Source organism: Arachis ipaensis, chromosome B06 (assembly GCF_000816755.2).
Source record: "Arachis ipaensis cultivar K30076 chromosome B06, Araip1.1, whole genome shotgun sequence".
In the NCBI taxonomy this organism is placed as follows: Eukaryota; Viridiplantae; Streptophyta; class Magnoliopsida; order Fabales; family Fabaceae; genus Arachis; species Arachis ipaensis.
Genome location: NC_029790.2, coordinates 12,411,168 through 12,426,925, shown reverse-complemented (window position 1 = coordinate 12,426,925; position 15,758 = coordinate 12,411,168). Strand labels below are relative to the sequence as shown.

The 15,758-nt window shown below is 36.8% G+C and overlaps 2 protein-coding genes across 7 annotated transcripts; both read right to left on the bottom strand.

Annotated features, from left to right (window-relative positions):
* LOC107645935 (putative pectinesterase/pectinesterase inhibitor 22) lies at positions 8,183–10,224 on the bottom strand. The gene is made up of 2 exons (XM_016350089.2): positions 9,214–10,224; positions 8,183–9,109 (listed from the first exon to the last, which is right to left on the bottom strand). Exons 1-2 carry the CDS (start codon positions 10,157–10,159, stop codon positions 8,439–8,441), a joined length of 1,617 nt encoding a protein of 538 aa, XP_016205575.1. The 5' UTR covers positions 10,160–10,224; the 3' UTR covers positions 8,183–8,438.
* Positions 11,083–15,750, bottom strand: LOC107645936 (F-box/LRR-repeat protein 3). 6 transcript variants are annotated; one of them, XM_021104019.1, is made up of 9 exons: positions 14,573–14,738; positions 14,231–14,399; positions 13,541–13,666; positions 13,286–13,390; positions 12,793–13,192; positions 12,561–12,690; positions 12,170–12,464; positions 11,825–11,863; positions 11,083–11,667 (listed from the first exon to the last, which is right to left on the bottom strand). In XM_021104019.1, exons 1-9 carry the CDS (start codon positions 14,587–14,589, stop codon positions 11,422–11,424), a joined length of 1,527 nt encoding a protein of 508 aa, XP_020959678.1. In that variant the 5' UTR covers positions 14,590–14,738; the 3' UTR covers positions 11,083–11,421. The 6 variants fall into 6 exon arrangements, with proteins under 6 accessions (XP_020959678.1, XP_020959679.1, XP_020959674.1 ...); XM_021104020.1 differs by having other exon boundaries at positions 14,231–14,387; XM_021104015.1 differs by lacking the exon at positions 14,231–14,399 and adding an exon at positions 13,804–13,842 and having other exon boundaries at positions 11,192–11,667; positions 14,573–15,750.

Here is a 15,758-nt window from a genome sequence, read left to right as displayed (position 1 = left end):
AAACATCAGAGTGGATAAGATCAAAAGGAGAGCAAGCAAGAGAGGAATTATTGTGAAAAGATAAAGCGGGTTGTTTAGCAGTTTGACAAGAAATGCAATCAAAAGACTCATGATTAACCTGACCCAAAACACCCGGAGACACAAGAGGACGCATCTTTCCTAAGGAGGTGTGAGCAAGACGTTGATGCCATAAGTGAAGAGTATAAGGAGAAGAAGCAGCACAGAGATTTGGTACAGGAGGAATATGAAGATTCTCGAGTTCAAACAACCTTCTGACCTTACGTCCAGTCCCGATGATTTGTCCCATCCGACGATCCTGTACACGACAACCAGAAATGGAAAAAGTGACATCAAAACCGAGATCAACAAGTTGACCAACAGAAATAAGATTAAAGTTCAACTTGGGAATATAATAAGCATCATGAAGATTAAGAGCTGCCTGAAAAATAGAACCCTTGTGTGTTGCGTGCAAGAGGGAACCATTAGCAGTATTGACAGATGGTGCATTTGTAGTGGTAGACAAAGACGAGAAGAGATGACGCAAAGGTGACATGTGATTAAAGCATCCAGAATCAAAGTACCATGTAGAACTACCTGGAGGAGTCGAAAAAGCAGCAGGAGTATTACCAGAGAAAGAGAGAATATGCTTAAGAAGATACGCAATATCAGAGAGAGACACAGGAGACGGGTTGAGAGGACCAGAGGTGGTAGATTCAGTAGAAGCAATAGTAGAGGCAGGCACATTCCTGGAGAAGCTGGGATGGGAAGCATGCTTGAGGTGATCAGGACGTGGTGGGCGAGTAGGACAGGCAGTAATCAAATGTCCCGAGAGCTTACAATAATGGCAGAACAGCTGTGAACAATGGTAGCTAATGTGACCTTTCTGGTGGCATGTGCGACATTCAACAGAAGGACAGGCGGAGAAGAGATGCCCAAAACGGTTACAGTTTCGACAGGATGTACCCTTTCTGTCTGTGGCTGCAAAAGCATCTGACTTTCCCATAATAGTAGATAGAGATCAAAGAGAGAAGAGAAAACTGCAACTTCGGAGCAGAAAATGAGAAAATAGAGTGCAAAATCGGAAAGAGCTCACCGAAAAATCTTGGGGAAGGTCCAACTGTCTGCCACGTCAGTGCCACGTCAGCGTAAGGAGGCCACGTGTCAGCGTCCGAGTGGAAGAAGATGACATGCGGGCAAAGGGAGCTGGAGAGCGGGTCAGATGGCGGACTGGGTCGGGTCCGAGTGCGGGTCACCAGGAAAAGCACTGGAACGCGGGTCAAACAATGGGCCGGGTCTGGACCGTGTGCGGGCTGCTGGGTCAGCGCGGAACGGCAGATGTGCGACACGTGGAGGATCGGTGGACCGTTGATCGCAGAGCTTAATCTGACGGTGCAGAATGAATCTGGAAGGAGAAGCAAGTTGGTCGTGGCAGCGTCTTGGGGCGGCGCGTGGCGGCGCGTCCGGCGGCGGATGACGGCGATTCTGGAAGTGTTGGAACCACAACGATGAGAGGAACACCGTGGGGCCGGCTATGACGAACCAAAGCGTCGGGAAAGGATCCAAAAACGAGGCTAAATAAGACTGGTGAGGGAGAAGAAACAAGAGGCTATAAACCAATTTACATGGAAAAAAAAAGACCTAAGCTCTTGATACCATGTTAGAAACAAGAGACTGAGAGAGTAATCTGAAGAGTGTATTATTCAGTCTGATCAAAAGTATAATGTACAAGGGGTATATATAGGTGCCAGAAGAATCAAAGTAATAAAAGCATAGAATCCTACAATTAATATACAGATATGCTATATAAATATAAACGATACTAACTTATCTAAAATGATTCTCTAGTGATTCTCTAACACCCAGGACATCAATCCTCCTCCTGTACTTAGCCTCACCCACAAATATCTCTTTGCTCCTTAATCGCATTCTATTCATTTCTTTGGTGGCCTTTAATGCACCTCCTTTTGTAGTATACCTGATAAAAGCAAATAGATGGATCCGGCCATACTTCTCTTTACGTGCCAAATAGATGTCATTTATCCTTTTTGTCCACTTGAACATATGAAACAATTCATTCTTCGAAACATTGCTAGGTAAATTATTCACAAAAATTGTGAATGATTCACTCTCCAATCGGAGATACGCTTCCCAATTTCAAATTCGTGGATCTTTTTCTAACTTTATCCCGCCTTACATTAGACATAAATAGATTATAGAGTACTAGAAGTACTTACTCTCATACTTCTATCGAAGCACCATTCTACCAGTCTTTTTTTCTGATTGTGTCGCGGACGGGGTTGGTTTAACTAATAATTATTAATAAGTCGATTAAATTCTATTAAAAATAAGTTTGTTAAGTTTAGATTTTGAATATTTTTTTAAAGATGCGTAATTTTTTTTATATTGCTCGATAATTTTAGTCAATACACACATACTCTACTAATATATTTGGTCTCTTTTTTGGTATTATATAGCTGGCCAAAAGAGTAAATTGTATTGATTTTTGTAATATTTTTTCAATTGAGTTTTATATATTATTATACTCTTAGTTTTTTTTTTCTATTTTTTTATGTGAAATTAGTTTCGACTGTGTTTACGAGGCATTTTGTCAACCTATAACTATTTTGAATGTGAACGAGTTTCAAATGTGTTTAGAAGACGTTTTGTTAGTTATGAGTTATTTTGGATGTGGGATGACTTGCCGATGTAATTAGTCAAAAAAAAGTAAAACGGTGATGAAATGGCCTGAAAGAAAATACGAAGTACAAAACAAGATGACGAGAGTTTACTAAAGAAAATAAAAAGGGAAGGGAATTGGAAGGTTTACATGGGTGAAAGAAAAAAAATAAAAAATTATATTAAGAATATACTAAAATAAGTTATTAAAATTAATTATTAATATAAAATATATATTAAAAACACTACAAGAGTGCATCTTGTGAGGTGTACAAAGTCCACGTTACTAGAAAAACCGTTATAAGACATTTGATATGAGACATGAAAATACAAAAAGTTCAAGATCGCTCCAATGTTCAATTTCACAAGTTACAACTCACAACCAACATGGCAATCTTGAATTTCAAATTTTGGACAGCCAAATTCCAAGTACCATATAAAGAGCAACCATAACATGTGTACACGAAAAACTAGTGATCTATGGTACATGGATATTGACATGGACACAGGACACGACACGCGGACACGTGAATTTAAAATTTTTATAAGATACGGGGACACGATATATATATATATATATTAAAATAATATTTTAGTATTTTATTGATATTAAAATATAAATTAATTTTTTAATTATTTTTAATATATTTTTTAATGATATAAAATATTTAAAATATATTTTATATTAATAATTAATAATATATACTATTTTTAAACTTATTTTAAAAATATATGTTAAGAATAAGACTAGATACATTAATATGTAATGATATTTAGGACAAATCATTTATTTAAACTAAGGAGATGAAAAAATTACGCAAATCAGTCAAATAAAAAACTGGTTCCTGAATCTACCAATCTACATTTCTATATAGTTCGAATCTACCTAATTCGAACTGCGTTTTCATGTAATTCGAATCACCCTGATTCAAATTACACACACGCACACACCCACTAATTTGAATCAGGGTGATTCGAATTACTCACACACACGTGCACATAGTAATTCGAATTGGGCAGATTCGAATTACTCAGTTAAAAAATTATTAAAAAAATTTAAAAATATATATTTCGTGAGTAATAATTTAAAAAAAAATTATTACAAAAATTTATTAAAAAAATTAATAATTTAAAAATTAAAAAATATATTTTATTCCATACATTAAAAAAAGCTAACAAAATATTTTATTCCATACAAAATAATTAAAAAATATATTTTATTCCATACAAAACAATTAAAAAATATATTTTATTTCATACAAAATAATTTTAAAAAAATGACTTAAAAGATGTTATAAGTACTATAAAAATTTGTAATATTCTAGTGATTTAGGTAAATACATCATAAAAATATATTTTCTTTAATTTTTAAATTATTATTGACTATGTAGAGTATTTCTTTAATGTCCTAAGTCATTAGGACATTACAAATTTTTATAGTACTCCTGACATCTTTTAAGCCATTTTTCTAAATTATTTTGTATAGAATAAAATATTTTTTGTGGTATAATTTAAATAAATTTATTAAAAAATATTCATGAGCTATCAAGAATGAGCAGAAGAGTATTGTATATAATTCGAATTGCTCACCGTATAATTTGAATAAGACTTGGTTTGGTAAAGCTTTTACTTTTTAAGAGTAGCTTATGAAAGCTGTCTTTTAAAAGATGACTTTTTAAAGGCTACAGCACTTGCGTTTGGAGTATTTTATTTAAAATTTGAGTACATGCATGTATTTACCTAAGTTATTAGAACATTACAAATTGTTATAGTACTCCTAATATCTTTTAAGCCATTTTTTTAAAAATTATTTTGCATAGAATAAAATATTTTTTGCAGTATAATTTAAATAAATTTATTAAAAAATTTGTTAAAAAATATTCATGAGGTATTAAAAATGGACAAAAGAGTATTGTATGGAATTCGAATTGATAGCTCATTAATATTTTAAAAAAATATCGTAATTAAATATTTTGTTAGCTTTTTTTAATGTATGAAATAAAATATATATTTTTTAATTTTTAAATTATTATTTTTGTAATAAAGTTTTTTAAATTATTATTCACGAAATATATATTTTTAAATTTTTTAATAATTTTTTTTAACTGATGCCCAATTCGAATTACTATGTGCACGTGTGTGTGAGTAATTCGAATCACCCTTATTCGAATTAGTGCGGGTATAATTCGAACCAGGTTGATTCGAATTAGTGGGTGTGTGTGTAATTCGAATCAGGATAATTCGAATTAGGTAGATTCGAATTATATAAAAATGTAAATTGGTAGATTCAGAACCAATTTTTGATTTGGCTGATTTGCGTAATTTTTTCATCTCCTCCTTGGCTTATTAACGTGATTTGCCTTGATATTTATATGTGTCAAAACATATCTGAAAAAGAATTTTTTATTTTTATTAAGATACGATTGAATACAAATAACACGCATGTCGGACAAATGTCAACATACGTCGTATCCAAAATATGTCCGACACGGAGACATGATAAATAAAAAAAGTGTCTGTATTTTATAGGAGAAAAGCATAATAAAATAATAAAAATGTAAACCGTTGTCATTGATTATATTAGATCATATTGACTAAGGGCGCGTTTGGATAGGTTTATAAGTGACTTTTTTTAACTTTTAACTTATGAAAAGGTGCAGTATTAATGTCTGACACAATTTTTAAAACAAAATTGTAACTTTATAAAAAATTATTTTGGTACTTAAAGAGAAGTTAAAAAAATGACTTCTCTCATAATAAAAAGTTTTTTATCATTTTTCTCTTAAAATAAGTACTTTTAGAACTAAAAAATCAAACACAAAATCACTTATTTATAAGTTACTTTTAATATAAGCATTTATTGTTTAAGCTATTTCTTTAAAAGTAACTTAATTAAGTTATTTACCCAAACTGAACCTAAAAATGGTTGAATAATTATTGGTTATTTAGTATTTCTATTAGAGAAATCCAACTATTTAAAAATGTACTAATTTTAATTAACACCTAAACAAACGCGTTTAAAGTTACGTAAACAAAACTCATATATCCTTAAGTTTTGTATGAAAAAAAGAGAGCTGGCCGAAATTTAATTGCACCGAGACTTCTATCTATCATGCGTGAGGTCTAAGTAAGGAATTGTCTGTTGACAATCAATTTTAATCTCGCTGGACGCTGGAACTTTTATCAAAATTGTAAATTGCATTCGAATCACACCTATCTTATACATTCATTTTAATTATCAAATACGAGTAAAAAATTTTCTTCATTAAATACTGTTTTCTTCATCAAAATTGTCCTTGTCTTTTATCTAAAATTCCGTTGCCTTATGGAAAATTATTATTTTGCCAAAATTCAAAACAGAAAGGAAGCCACGTGAGATAGTTAATTACTTGAAGCAACAAATAGTCACTCTTTGAAATTGGAAAATGATTAGTGTGGCCATTAATTAGTTGATTATTTAAATTTTCCATCAGACACGATACACAACAACTACCACTCGGAACTTGAGTCAATAGCAGACAATGTGTGAACAAATTAATTTCTTTCAGCTTTAGTGGAATCCACGATTACAATAAGGCCTAACCTGGCAACCTCTTAAGTCTATCCATTTAATTTCGCTGTTAGATTATAAATGATGGGATAAAATATATTTAAATTTTATTTTGTTTTAATTTGGGCTTAAACTAATATTCTACACTCTTAGTTTATAAAATCAAATTTTTTATCATTATTATCTACCAAGAAGCCTTTATGATTATTGTTCTTCATGCTGAGGAAGCGGGTTAATTGAATATAATATGGAAAACAGCTAAGCTAACTAATCATGTCATATCAATTAGAAAAAAGAAGAAAAATTTTCCCAGGCAATTTACATAAATAAAATGAATGAAAAAAACTGGTATGTAAATACAATATTTTGAAAAATTAGATATAAATACAACAAACCTAATTGTATGTAATCTATAACACCCTAACGCGAAATTTGGATATAGTGAATTACGTTGAAAAGTTAAAAACTCATAAACCGCTATACACCATGTAGCGGTTTATGATCATATAGGCCCAAAGCCTATTCCGTTACACCCTCTAGCGGATTATGAAGAAAGTGGAAACTTGGGAACATATTCATGAATATCAGTCTAATAGTAACAACCCGTGATACAAAATGTACAAAGTTATACAAATATACTCGTCATAAGCAATAAGTCGTACAAATATAATAGCCACCAGGCATTAACACTAACAGAGAGTAAATTACTACATAAGTCATACAAATGTAATAGTCACAAACGATTAACACTCAAAGGAAATAAAAATGTCATAAGTCATAAAAATAGGTCGGAACTAACACTAACACTAATACACCCAAGGCACTAACACACCCAAGGCACTAACACTAACACCCAAAAACATAAATCGCTACATGAGAAAATAAAATTAAAAAACTAGAAGCACAAACAATACAAGTCCTACGAACTACCAGCAATGGTGGAGCCTCTCTAGGGGCAAGATCTACGCGTGTGCCCAGGCTGTCTGCAGAGCCAGCATCGCTTCGGTCGGTTAGAGTCGGCCTCATCCATGTTGTTCTGGATTCTGGTAGACCTTGATCGCCCATCACGACAACGCCTCAAGCTAGGATCCGGAATAACGGTCGGACCATCATAAGGTAGCTAAAGTCCCTCTGGTATTGGCAGCACAAAACCCATCTGGTACACCCTGAACACCTTCTGCATGGTGTAGACTTCGTTAACATAGATAGACCAGTCAAACTGTGACTGGGCACAACATGCAATCGCATGGCAACATGGATAATGGAGAGCCTGAAAGTATCTACAGTCGCATGTACAATCTTGAAGGAAAACTCGGTACGTCCCAAGTGAAAAGGTTCCGCTCGGTGTCATCTCGACAACGGTATACTCAAACTGGTGTCTATCGAATAGGGTGACAGTGAAGCACCTGAAGTCTCTCAAGTTGCGCTCTATCGCCTTCATGAAAGACTGGCAAAACTTGGCACCGCTGGCCAACTGAGCCTCTGCCGTCTGACCACGAATCACAAACAACTCCGCTAGCCGACCATATGTGGACTTCACCAGGGCGGTAACCGGAAGATTCCGTGTACCCTTCAGAACAGAATTAATACACTCAGATATATTGGTCGTCATGTGACCGAATCGTCTGCCACTATTCTGGTGCTGAGTCCACTCTCTTCATAATCTGATAGAGGGTGTAGCGGAATAGGTTTCGGGCCCATATGATCATAAACCGCTACAGGGTGTGGCGGTTTATGAGTTTTTAGCTTCTCAACGTAATCCGCAATAGGGTGTAGCGGATTATGTGTATTCAGGTTCCGCATTAGGGTGTTGCGGATTACATACAATTAGGTTTATTGCATTTACGTTTGGTTTTTCAGAATGTTGTATTTACGTAACAATTTCTTTCATTCATTTTATTTATGTAAATTGCCCATAAATAAAAGTGGGAAAAAAGCCAGAAACATAACAAAATGACCTGAAATTACCAAAGACAAAAAATTACATAATTCACCAAACAAATTTTACCATTTTGTAGAATCATCATTAATCTATTATCCCCCAATAAAAAAACAACCTATTCTTCCTTCAACAATCAAAGAAAAAGGGTAAAATTATTGACCTAACTAAAACCTAACAATGGCAAACATATTAGTATTACCATTGATACATATCCAGATTATTATAGTAAAATAGCTAGCTAAGTAGTATAGAGGTGGAATTAGAAATGAGTCAATTGGTCAAGCCTGAAGTGAACTTGACACCTGTCCTTGGCAACCATGAGTTACCGTTAATGAACCTCTGAACCGTAAAGTAACTAGCTGCAGCAGGATTCTTAATAACATGATACCCGGGCCATTTGATCCTTCCACCAAGGGCTGACCCAGGCCCATAGTTCCTATACTCACCGTACCACAATGTATCCAATGCAAAGTTCCCAAACCACTCAAGCCAACCTTGAGGCTGCACGTGCGCACTCATGTAGGTGTTTATGTAAACTGTTCTTGAGTACTCCTTCCAGGGCCGGCCCAGATAAGTGGGCTGAGTTGCTAGAATAAAGCTATCTTGGATTGTGAAGCCTGTGCTTTGGTGTGGGCTTTTTCTTCCTTGGGCCGTGATGGTAACCTTTTGTAACGGGAGAGGGACTCTCGTGTAGATCTTGCAGTTTTGCAACACTGCTGCACCGTTGCCAAAGATGAAGTCAATGGTACCGTAAATTTCACATTCTCGGTAAAATTGACGCAGTGAGTGAGCGTAAAGTGTGTCTTGGAATCCTTCGATGCTACACCTGTAGAACGCTGATTGGTCAGAGTCCACACGAAGTGCCACTGCTTGGTGGTTCACTGGTCCAGCTGTGTTGCGGAATGTCATGTCCCTTGCAATGAATCCCTTCCCGGATACAGCTACATTGTGAATTTTGTCATTATATTTTAGTTTTCTGACATTTTACATGAAAAATAATAAACTATTTAATTTCTAAAAATATATCAGATCTTATGTTACTTACCAAGTGTAGCAGTTCTAAAAGTGGTCCATCCTTGCATGAAGTTGCGGTTGCTGGTGAGAATGGTTCTGCCAATACCATCACCAACGAGCATAATGTTGGTCATCTTCTTCTTCATATCAACATTCTCTCTGTACAACCCCTGCTTCACGTATATGACATACCTCGTGTTACTATGACTCGGAGCCGCATTAACGGCCTCCATGATGCTCCGGAAATGGCCACTCCCATCCAACGCCACCACAGCGTCCGCACGACCATGCGGGGGCGACTTCGCCTTAAGCAGCTGTTGGTCACCCTCGCTCATCCAGTCGGGAAACTCATCAACAACCGTCGTGACATTAAGAGTATTAGTCTTTCTGGGAGGGCTGAATGGTAATTTATGGAGTTGAGTGTAGAGGGATAACACATTGCTTATAAGCTGCGTAACTTGCGTTAAGCTTCCGCTTATGTAACTCTCGAGGCGCCTGTCCGTACCTTCAAACCCTTCAATGCAAGTATCTTGGTTGCTCAGAGCTGCACTTAGCCACGCTTCCAGGTTTCCCTCGTATTGCGCGCTTGTATCTCCGCCACGGATTCTTCTCATCTCTCCCATGGACCATGCCAGCTCCGAAACGGAATAGTCTAGAAGCTCCTTGCAGTCTTCTATGGCTAGTTGCTCGCGGTTGCTCACGGAGAACGTCGTGAACTTTGTGATCTTGTCGATGGCCCCCCTGGCTTCGTTGATCGTGGCACCGAGTGCGGCACTCAACACGGAAGTGGGGCTTGGGGGGCCGATCTTGACGAGCTCGTTTTGGATGTTGGCGAGGCATGAGTTTTGGTTTTCGATGTTCATGCAGGCTTGTGCAATCATGGAGTTCAGGTCTTGGGTTTCGATGCTTGATGAAAGTGAAGCCTCAAATGATGAGGGTAAAAGCATGAGGATGAAAAAGAGATTAAGCAAAGCCATTATTATTTGCCAGAGTAGTGGAAAGGTAGTAGGGTATATGTGTTTGTGTTGTTCAGAACCAACTTTTATTTATACACGAGTTTTTGCTTTCGGAATTCAAGTTCTTTTCTTGAGAGTAATATTATTCACATTCACTTTGTGCTTTTTTTCTCTGGACAAAAGTTTCAAGTAATTCCAAAGCTTGCTTTTGATGGAGGCATGGCATGGTATTCCCCATCCCCCATACATGTTTTGTGATTGTTTGGAGCTTCTCACTTTTTGATGTTTCATCGATTATTATTTATACAAGGCCGTGGCTTCTTTTGTATCAAGGTGCAACCTAAGTCAAAATAAACAGTTAAATGAATAACCAACCTTATTATGTTTCTCTCAAGCTAAGGTCCCGTTCGGACAGCACATAAATTGAGGCCTATACTCTATGGTTTTATTTTATTTTATTTTAAAATGATAGGTGAAGGCATTCCGAAAGTTGTATACTCGTATTCTTTGCTTCATAGTCGCGTAAAAACTCGAGCTGCATCTGGTTCTTAGCTGCTTTCGCATTGCATAGCTTGATTTCTACCTAAGTAATCTAGTTCCTACTATTGGAACTAATTCAGATTTTTTAATATATGAAACTTAATTACCTGGAGTCGTCTTTTACCAGGTCTAAAATAATTATGTATAACAGACCCCTGCACCGATATAATTTGAGATTATGTATAACATATCGTTCTTGTATGGATATTTGTAGAAATGGAACTTTTACAACGGAAGAATCAACATATAATTTTGATAATAAGCACTGGGTTAATTCCTAAATATGTTAAGACTCGGTCACCCGTCTCTGTCTAACTCTAAGTATGATCATCAAACACTTTGCCTAGAAATATATCGACAGTCAGATTTATATATACTCGATAATGACAAAACTGCTAATGAAGTTAACTTCCAATGATCGAACTTGATTCAATTTTAACATGGGATGGGTTACAGAATCAAATTTGTAAGCATAACTATTAAGTTAAAATCAGATTCAACTCTTGTGAGAAGTAACCTCATAAATAAGGAAGAAGATACCTTGAGAAGGTAAATTCCTTTTTCTTAAACCCGTCAATGTAACCTGACAGAAGTATTATTTGTACCACCTTATTTGAGTAGGACCATACAAGAGAAATTTATAAAATCATTGAACCTAAGGCCTCTTTGGTACCTTGTTTTCCAAGAAAAGCAAGCAAAATACATTAATTTATCTTGGCCTTGATGACCTATTAATAGCATGGCTAATCCCATCTGACCTTGCACCCTTGTGCTTGGAACGTATCAAGTATTTCCGACGAAATCAAGAACCGCAGAGAACTATGTAGTTTAACCTTCTTGATGCGGCCGCAGCAAGCTCTTAGGGCAAGTTCCATCCCTTTTACAGTGACTTTAAAAAGATGCACCAGTTTTGCATCCTGAAGGCGTTTCAAGTTTCCCATCATGAGGCACAACACCACATCTGACACATTGCAGTTGCTCAAGTTTATCTGCCAACATCATCATCACTATACCCAGTTAGTCATTCAAATACACTAATATATACTTCCTCTTTCACCATTATTTGAGGAATAATTAACGCATGTTGGGCTTGTAAAAGTGTAAATAGGAACTTCAGTTATAGAAAGCATAAGAAAATACTCATACCGGCTGTAGAAACCACGTGTTACCAGCATAGCAGGTTTTCTACGTTTAGTGTATCAGTTTGTCAATTAGCAAAGAAACAAAAGATTATCTTATGAAGCATTGAGAAGCAGTAGGAGTATCATAGTGTTGGTCAATGACTCAGTCTCAAAGGAGTATCATAGTGACAAATTTGTCAATAAGATCAAACTAGAAGACAGTACATAACTTAAGAATCAATAAAACCTGAGGAGTATCATTTATGTCCCTTCAGGCACATTCATTTGACTTACTTTCGATTTGGAGGCTGCATTCCTTTGTTATAAGAAGGCAGAAATAATGTAATTGAGTAATGCAAATACCACTGACCTGCCGCAGGTTTTGTGAGTAAAAAGCAAGGGCCCAGAAACCAGAATCATCTATTTTTTCACAATGTTTTAAATCTAAATCGGCCAGTCTCTTGCAACTCAGTGCAACAGCTTTTATACCAATGCTTGTGACGTTTGAAAGCCCACGCATCTCCAGTTCCGATAATTCACCAAGATGGCTGAGATACTCCATCCCTTTGTCTGTGATCCTATTGCAATACGACACATTAAGCTTCATCAACTTCTTACATCCACTTGCAAGTGCTGCTAGCCCATCATCTCCAATATATACACATCTACAATAGACAAATGGAATGAACTAAACAAATCACTACTTGATTTACAGTTCATTGAAACATAAACAATTACACACGCCCGCAAAGTTCAATTACCGATAGAGATCAAGTTCAGCCATTTTTCGGCAATTATAAGCAATTTGTGACAATCCAATGTTTGATATGTTTGTGCACAATCCTAACTTCAATCTTACGAGTTCTGAACACCCAGATAGGTACTTAAGTGCTGCAAGAAGACAGAACGTTGGAAATAGATTAATCAGAACTACTGCCACTCTCGAACACAATTCATACAACTAATTACAGATATAGCTCTGCTGAAATTTACCAATGTCATTGATGCCAGAGCAATCAGTAAGATCAAGTTCTTCAAGCAGCAAGCAACTCGATCCAAGATGATAAATACAATTCTCAGTCACCATGTCACACGACTCTAACCTAAGACAGACAAGGTCCGGACAAGTGTCTGCTATTGTAGAGATGGCTGCATCAGTGATGGAGCGACAACAAGTCAAATCAAGTATCTTCAAACTGCCACAGCCGGATACTAGGTGCAAAATACCCATGTTGGTTACACCAATACATTTGCTTAAACCAAGCTCCACTATAAACTTGCAGTTTTTCCCTATGGTCTGGAGGAAGAAGTCAGAAACTTGAACACCATCAATTCTAATTACGCTCAGCTGCTCTAAATTCTTCAAGCAATGAACAAGAGGTCCTGAAAGTTCCTGTAGGACATGGCTAAGTGTAAGTGTATAGTAAGTTTATGACGATGCAGGATAATGTGTATACACTTATATCATATATCACGATAAACTCACAGAGAGGCAGTATCCTGCAGCTATCTGTACAAGATCCACATGTCCACTAACTAGAGATATTAAGCCAGAGGAGCTAATACAGTTGCACCGTGAGACATCAATCGTCTGCAATACAAGGAAATGACGCTTGTTTAAAATTAAGGACATATATCTGTCTCTATGTTCCACAGAACTCATCAGGCAAACTTCTTGACTTGTTTAAACCCAGTACTGAGACATTTTAAAACTTAGAGTGAACAAATAACTAAAGTTCACCTTAAGAAGTGGACATCCATTTTCAAGATACCGCAATCCAACATCATCCACTAAAGAGCAGCCCACCATAACAAGAACCTCTAGATTTAATAGAGAAGCTATTGATCGCAAAGATTTGCTTGTAACCTGATGACGGAAGATCCCAAAATTATTCAAAAGATAATTTTAAAAAATATAGACGTAATTTTTTTTTTCTTTTTTATCCACTGTCAAGTGCAAAAATATTTTATGTAGTAATTTTAATCATCCAATCATAACTTCACCTCTACACTCTCAGGAGTAGCAAGAATAGAACTCCGTGACTGTGTAAGGCAGCAAAACATAGCCAAATATAGGTGGAATAACCGATTAAGGTGATGAGTTAAAACAGAAAACCATATCAGCAACTGCCATTACTGCATATACAAGTACAACAACAATACATTGTCCTTAGTCAAGAAAAAACAATTGTTTTTTCTTTCCCATTCCGATATATTTGAAACCAAATGTTTTCTTCATTTATTGTAAGCATGAAAAATAAAAGCCACTTATTCAGGATGTAGCAACTAGTCTTTGAAAGACATCCGAAACCCACTACCCAAGAATCCTATTTGAAAAGTTGGGAATATGACTAAAAGAATTTGGTTTGCACTCTTCGAAAAAGCTTATAGAATGTTTCAATTATAACTAGTTAACAATTTTTACTTTTACCATTAATACGAATGATAAGGAATAAAGGATTAAATGGTTTCCAAAATAAGTGATTGCCCCCTGTCGGTGATGAGCACCCAGTTTTAACAACAATATAACTCCCGTCACCATCATCCATCTTTGTTTCTCAATCTCTCTGTCCCTTTCATTCACCAATCTGCACATGGTGCTGTAATGTGAAACTGAGATAACTGTTTTCAACAAAGACAAAGGACTAAGTGTGAAAACTGAAAAGTCAAAACCAAAATGGATCATCTAATCAGCATATCCAATTAGTGGCTCTCAAATAAGTACTACCAATAATGTCATGGCCAAACACCTTTCCATAACTAACTAACTAACCTTGAGATACGAGACATCGAGAACTTTCAAATAGAAGCACTTCTTGCAAAGAAGGTCAACGCCAAGATCAGATATCTCAAAGCACCACTTCAAGCTAAGGCGCTCTAATCTGCTGCAACCAACAGCGATCCTGGCCAACCCAATATCAGTGACACCCAAGCACTTGTCCATGTTCACCTCCCTCAACCTCGTGCCGCACGAAATGGCCGCAGCCTCTCTGTCACCGAAACCCCAACAATGCGACACGTCAACGGCCTCCAACAAGGGACACGCACGAACCAGCTGTTCCAGACCCGAGTGGCCCAAACCGGTGGCTCGACTCAGCACCAGCCTCTTAAGCCCCCGAGTCCAACCGGGCGATCCCTGACTCAGCATAACCTTGACGGCTCCGTCGTCGATCCGCGGGCAGAGGGAGAGGTCAAGTTCCTGAATGTTGCGGAATTTGTGGAGCAGGGCGAGCAGGAACTCGATCCGGAGGATCCGAATGGTTGTTCGGGTGAGGGATTCGACCCGGTTCAGGTGCTTGCAGACGAGTCGCCATGATTTTCGGTCGGCGTCAGAGTGGAGGTGGTGAAGGACTCGGACGAGGAGGTCCTCGGTTAAGACGCAGAGAAGGGATTCAGACATGATTAAAAAAATAATAAGAAAAAAGAGAAGAGTGAGTGGGGTTTAGTTTAGGTAGGAACGAAGAGGAACAAGAGGCGGAGGTGGAGAAGGGGATGGAGGATGCGTTTGGAGAGTGTGGGGGAAAATGTGGAGTGTGGTTGTGACGGTTTCATTGCTTCTACGCTGCGTTTGTTCGGAAAAGAGAGGGAGTGCAGTGGGAAGAAGGAAAAGCGGCCAGCAAGAAAGGGGAAGAACGGAGGAGAGAAATGGTATGTTTTTCCACTTTGATCATGTCCTCTCTTGTACTACTTCATTATATTTCTTCTCACTCCCTAATAACCATTAAGGAAGCAAACAACCACTTAATCAACATAACATATAACTAAGCAATAACCCTAGCTCTTCTAGCTTGTGATAAATTAGTTTCATCTTGCATGCCCCAGGGGAGGCAGCTATATCAGGTGTATGTTAGACTTAGACAAGCCTCACATTTAAAATTAGAGTCATCTGATCTTTAAATTATTAACAATTTTTTATATATAAAAATAAACAAACTAACCAATTTTATTTTTTCTAAAAA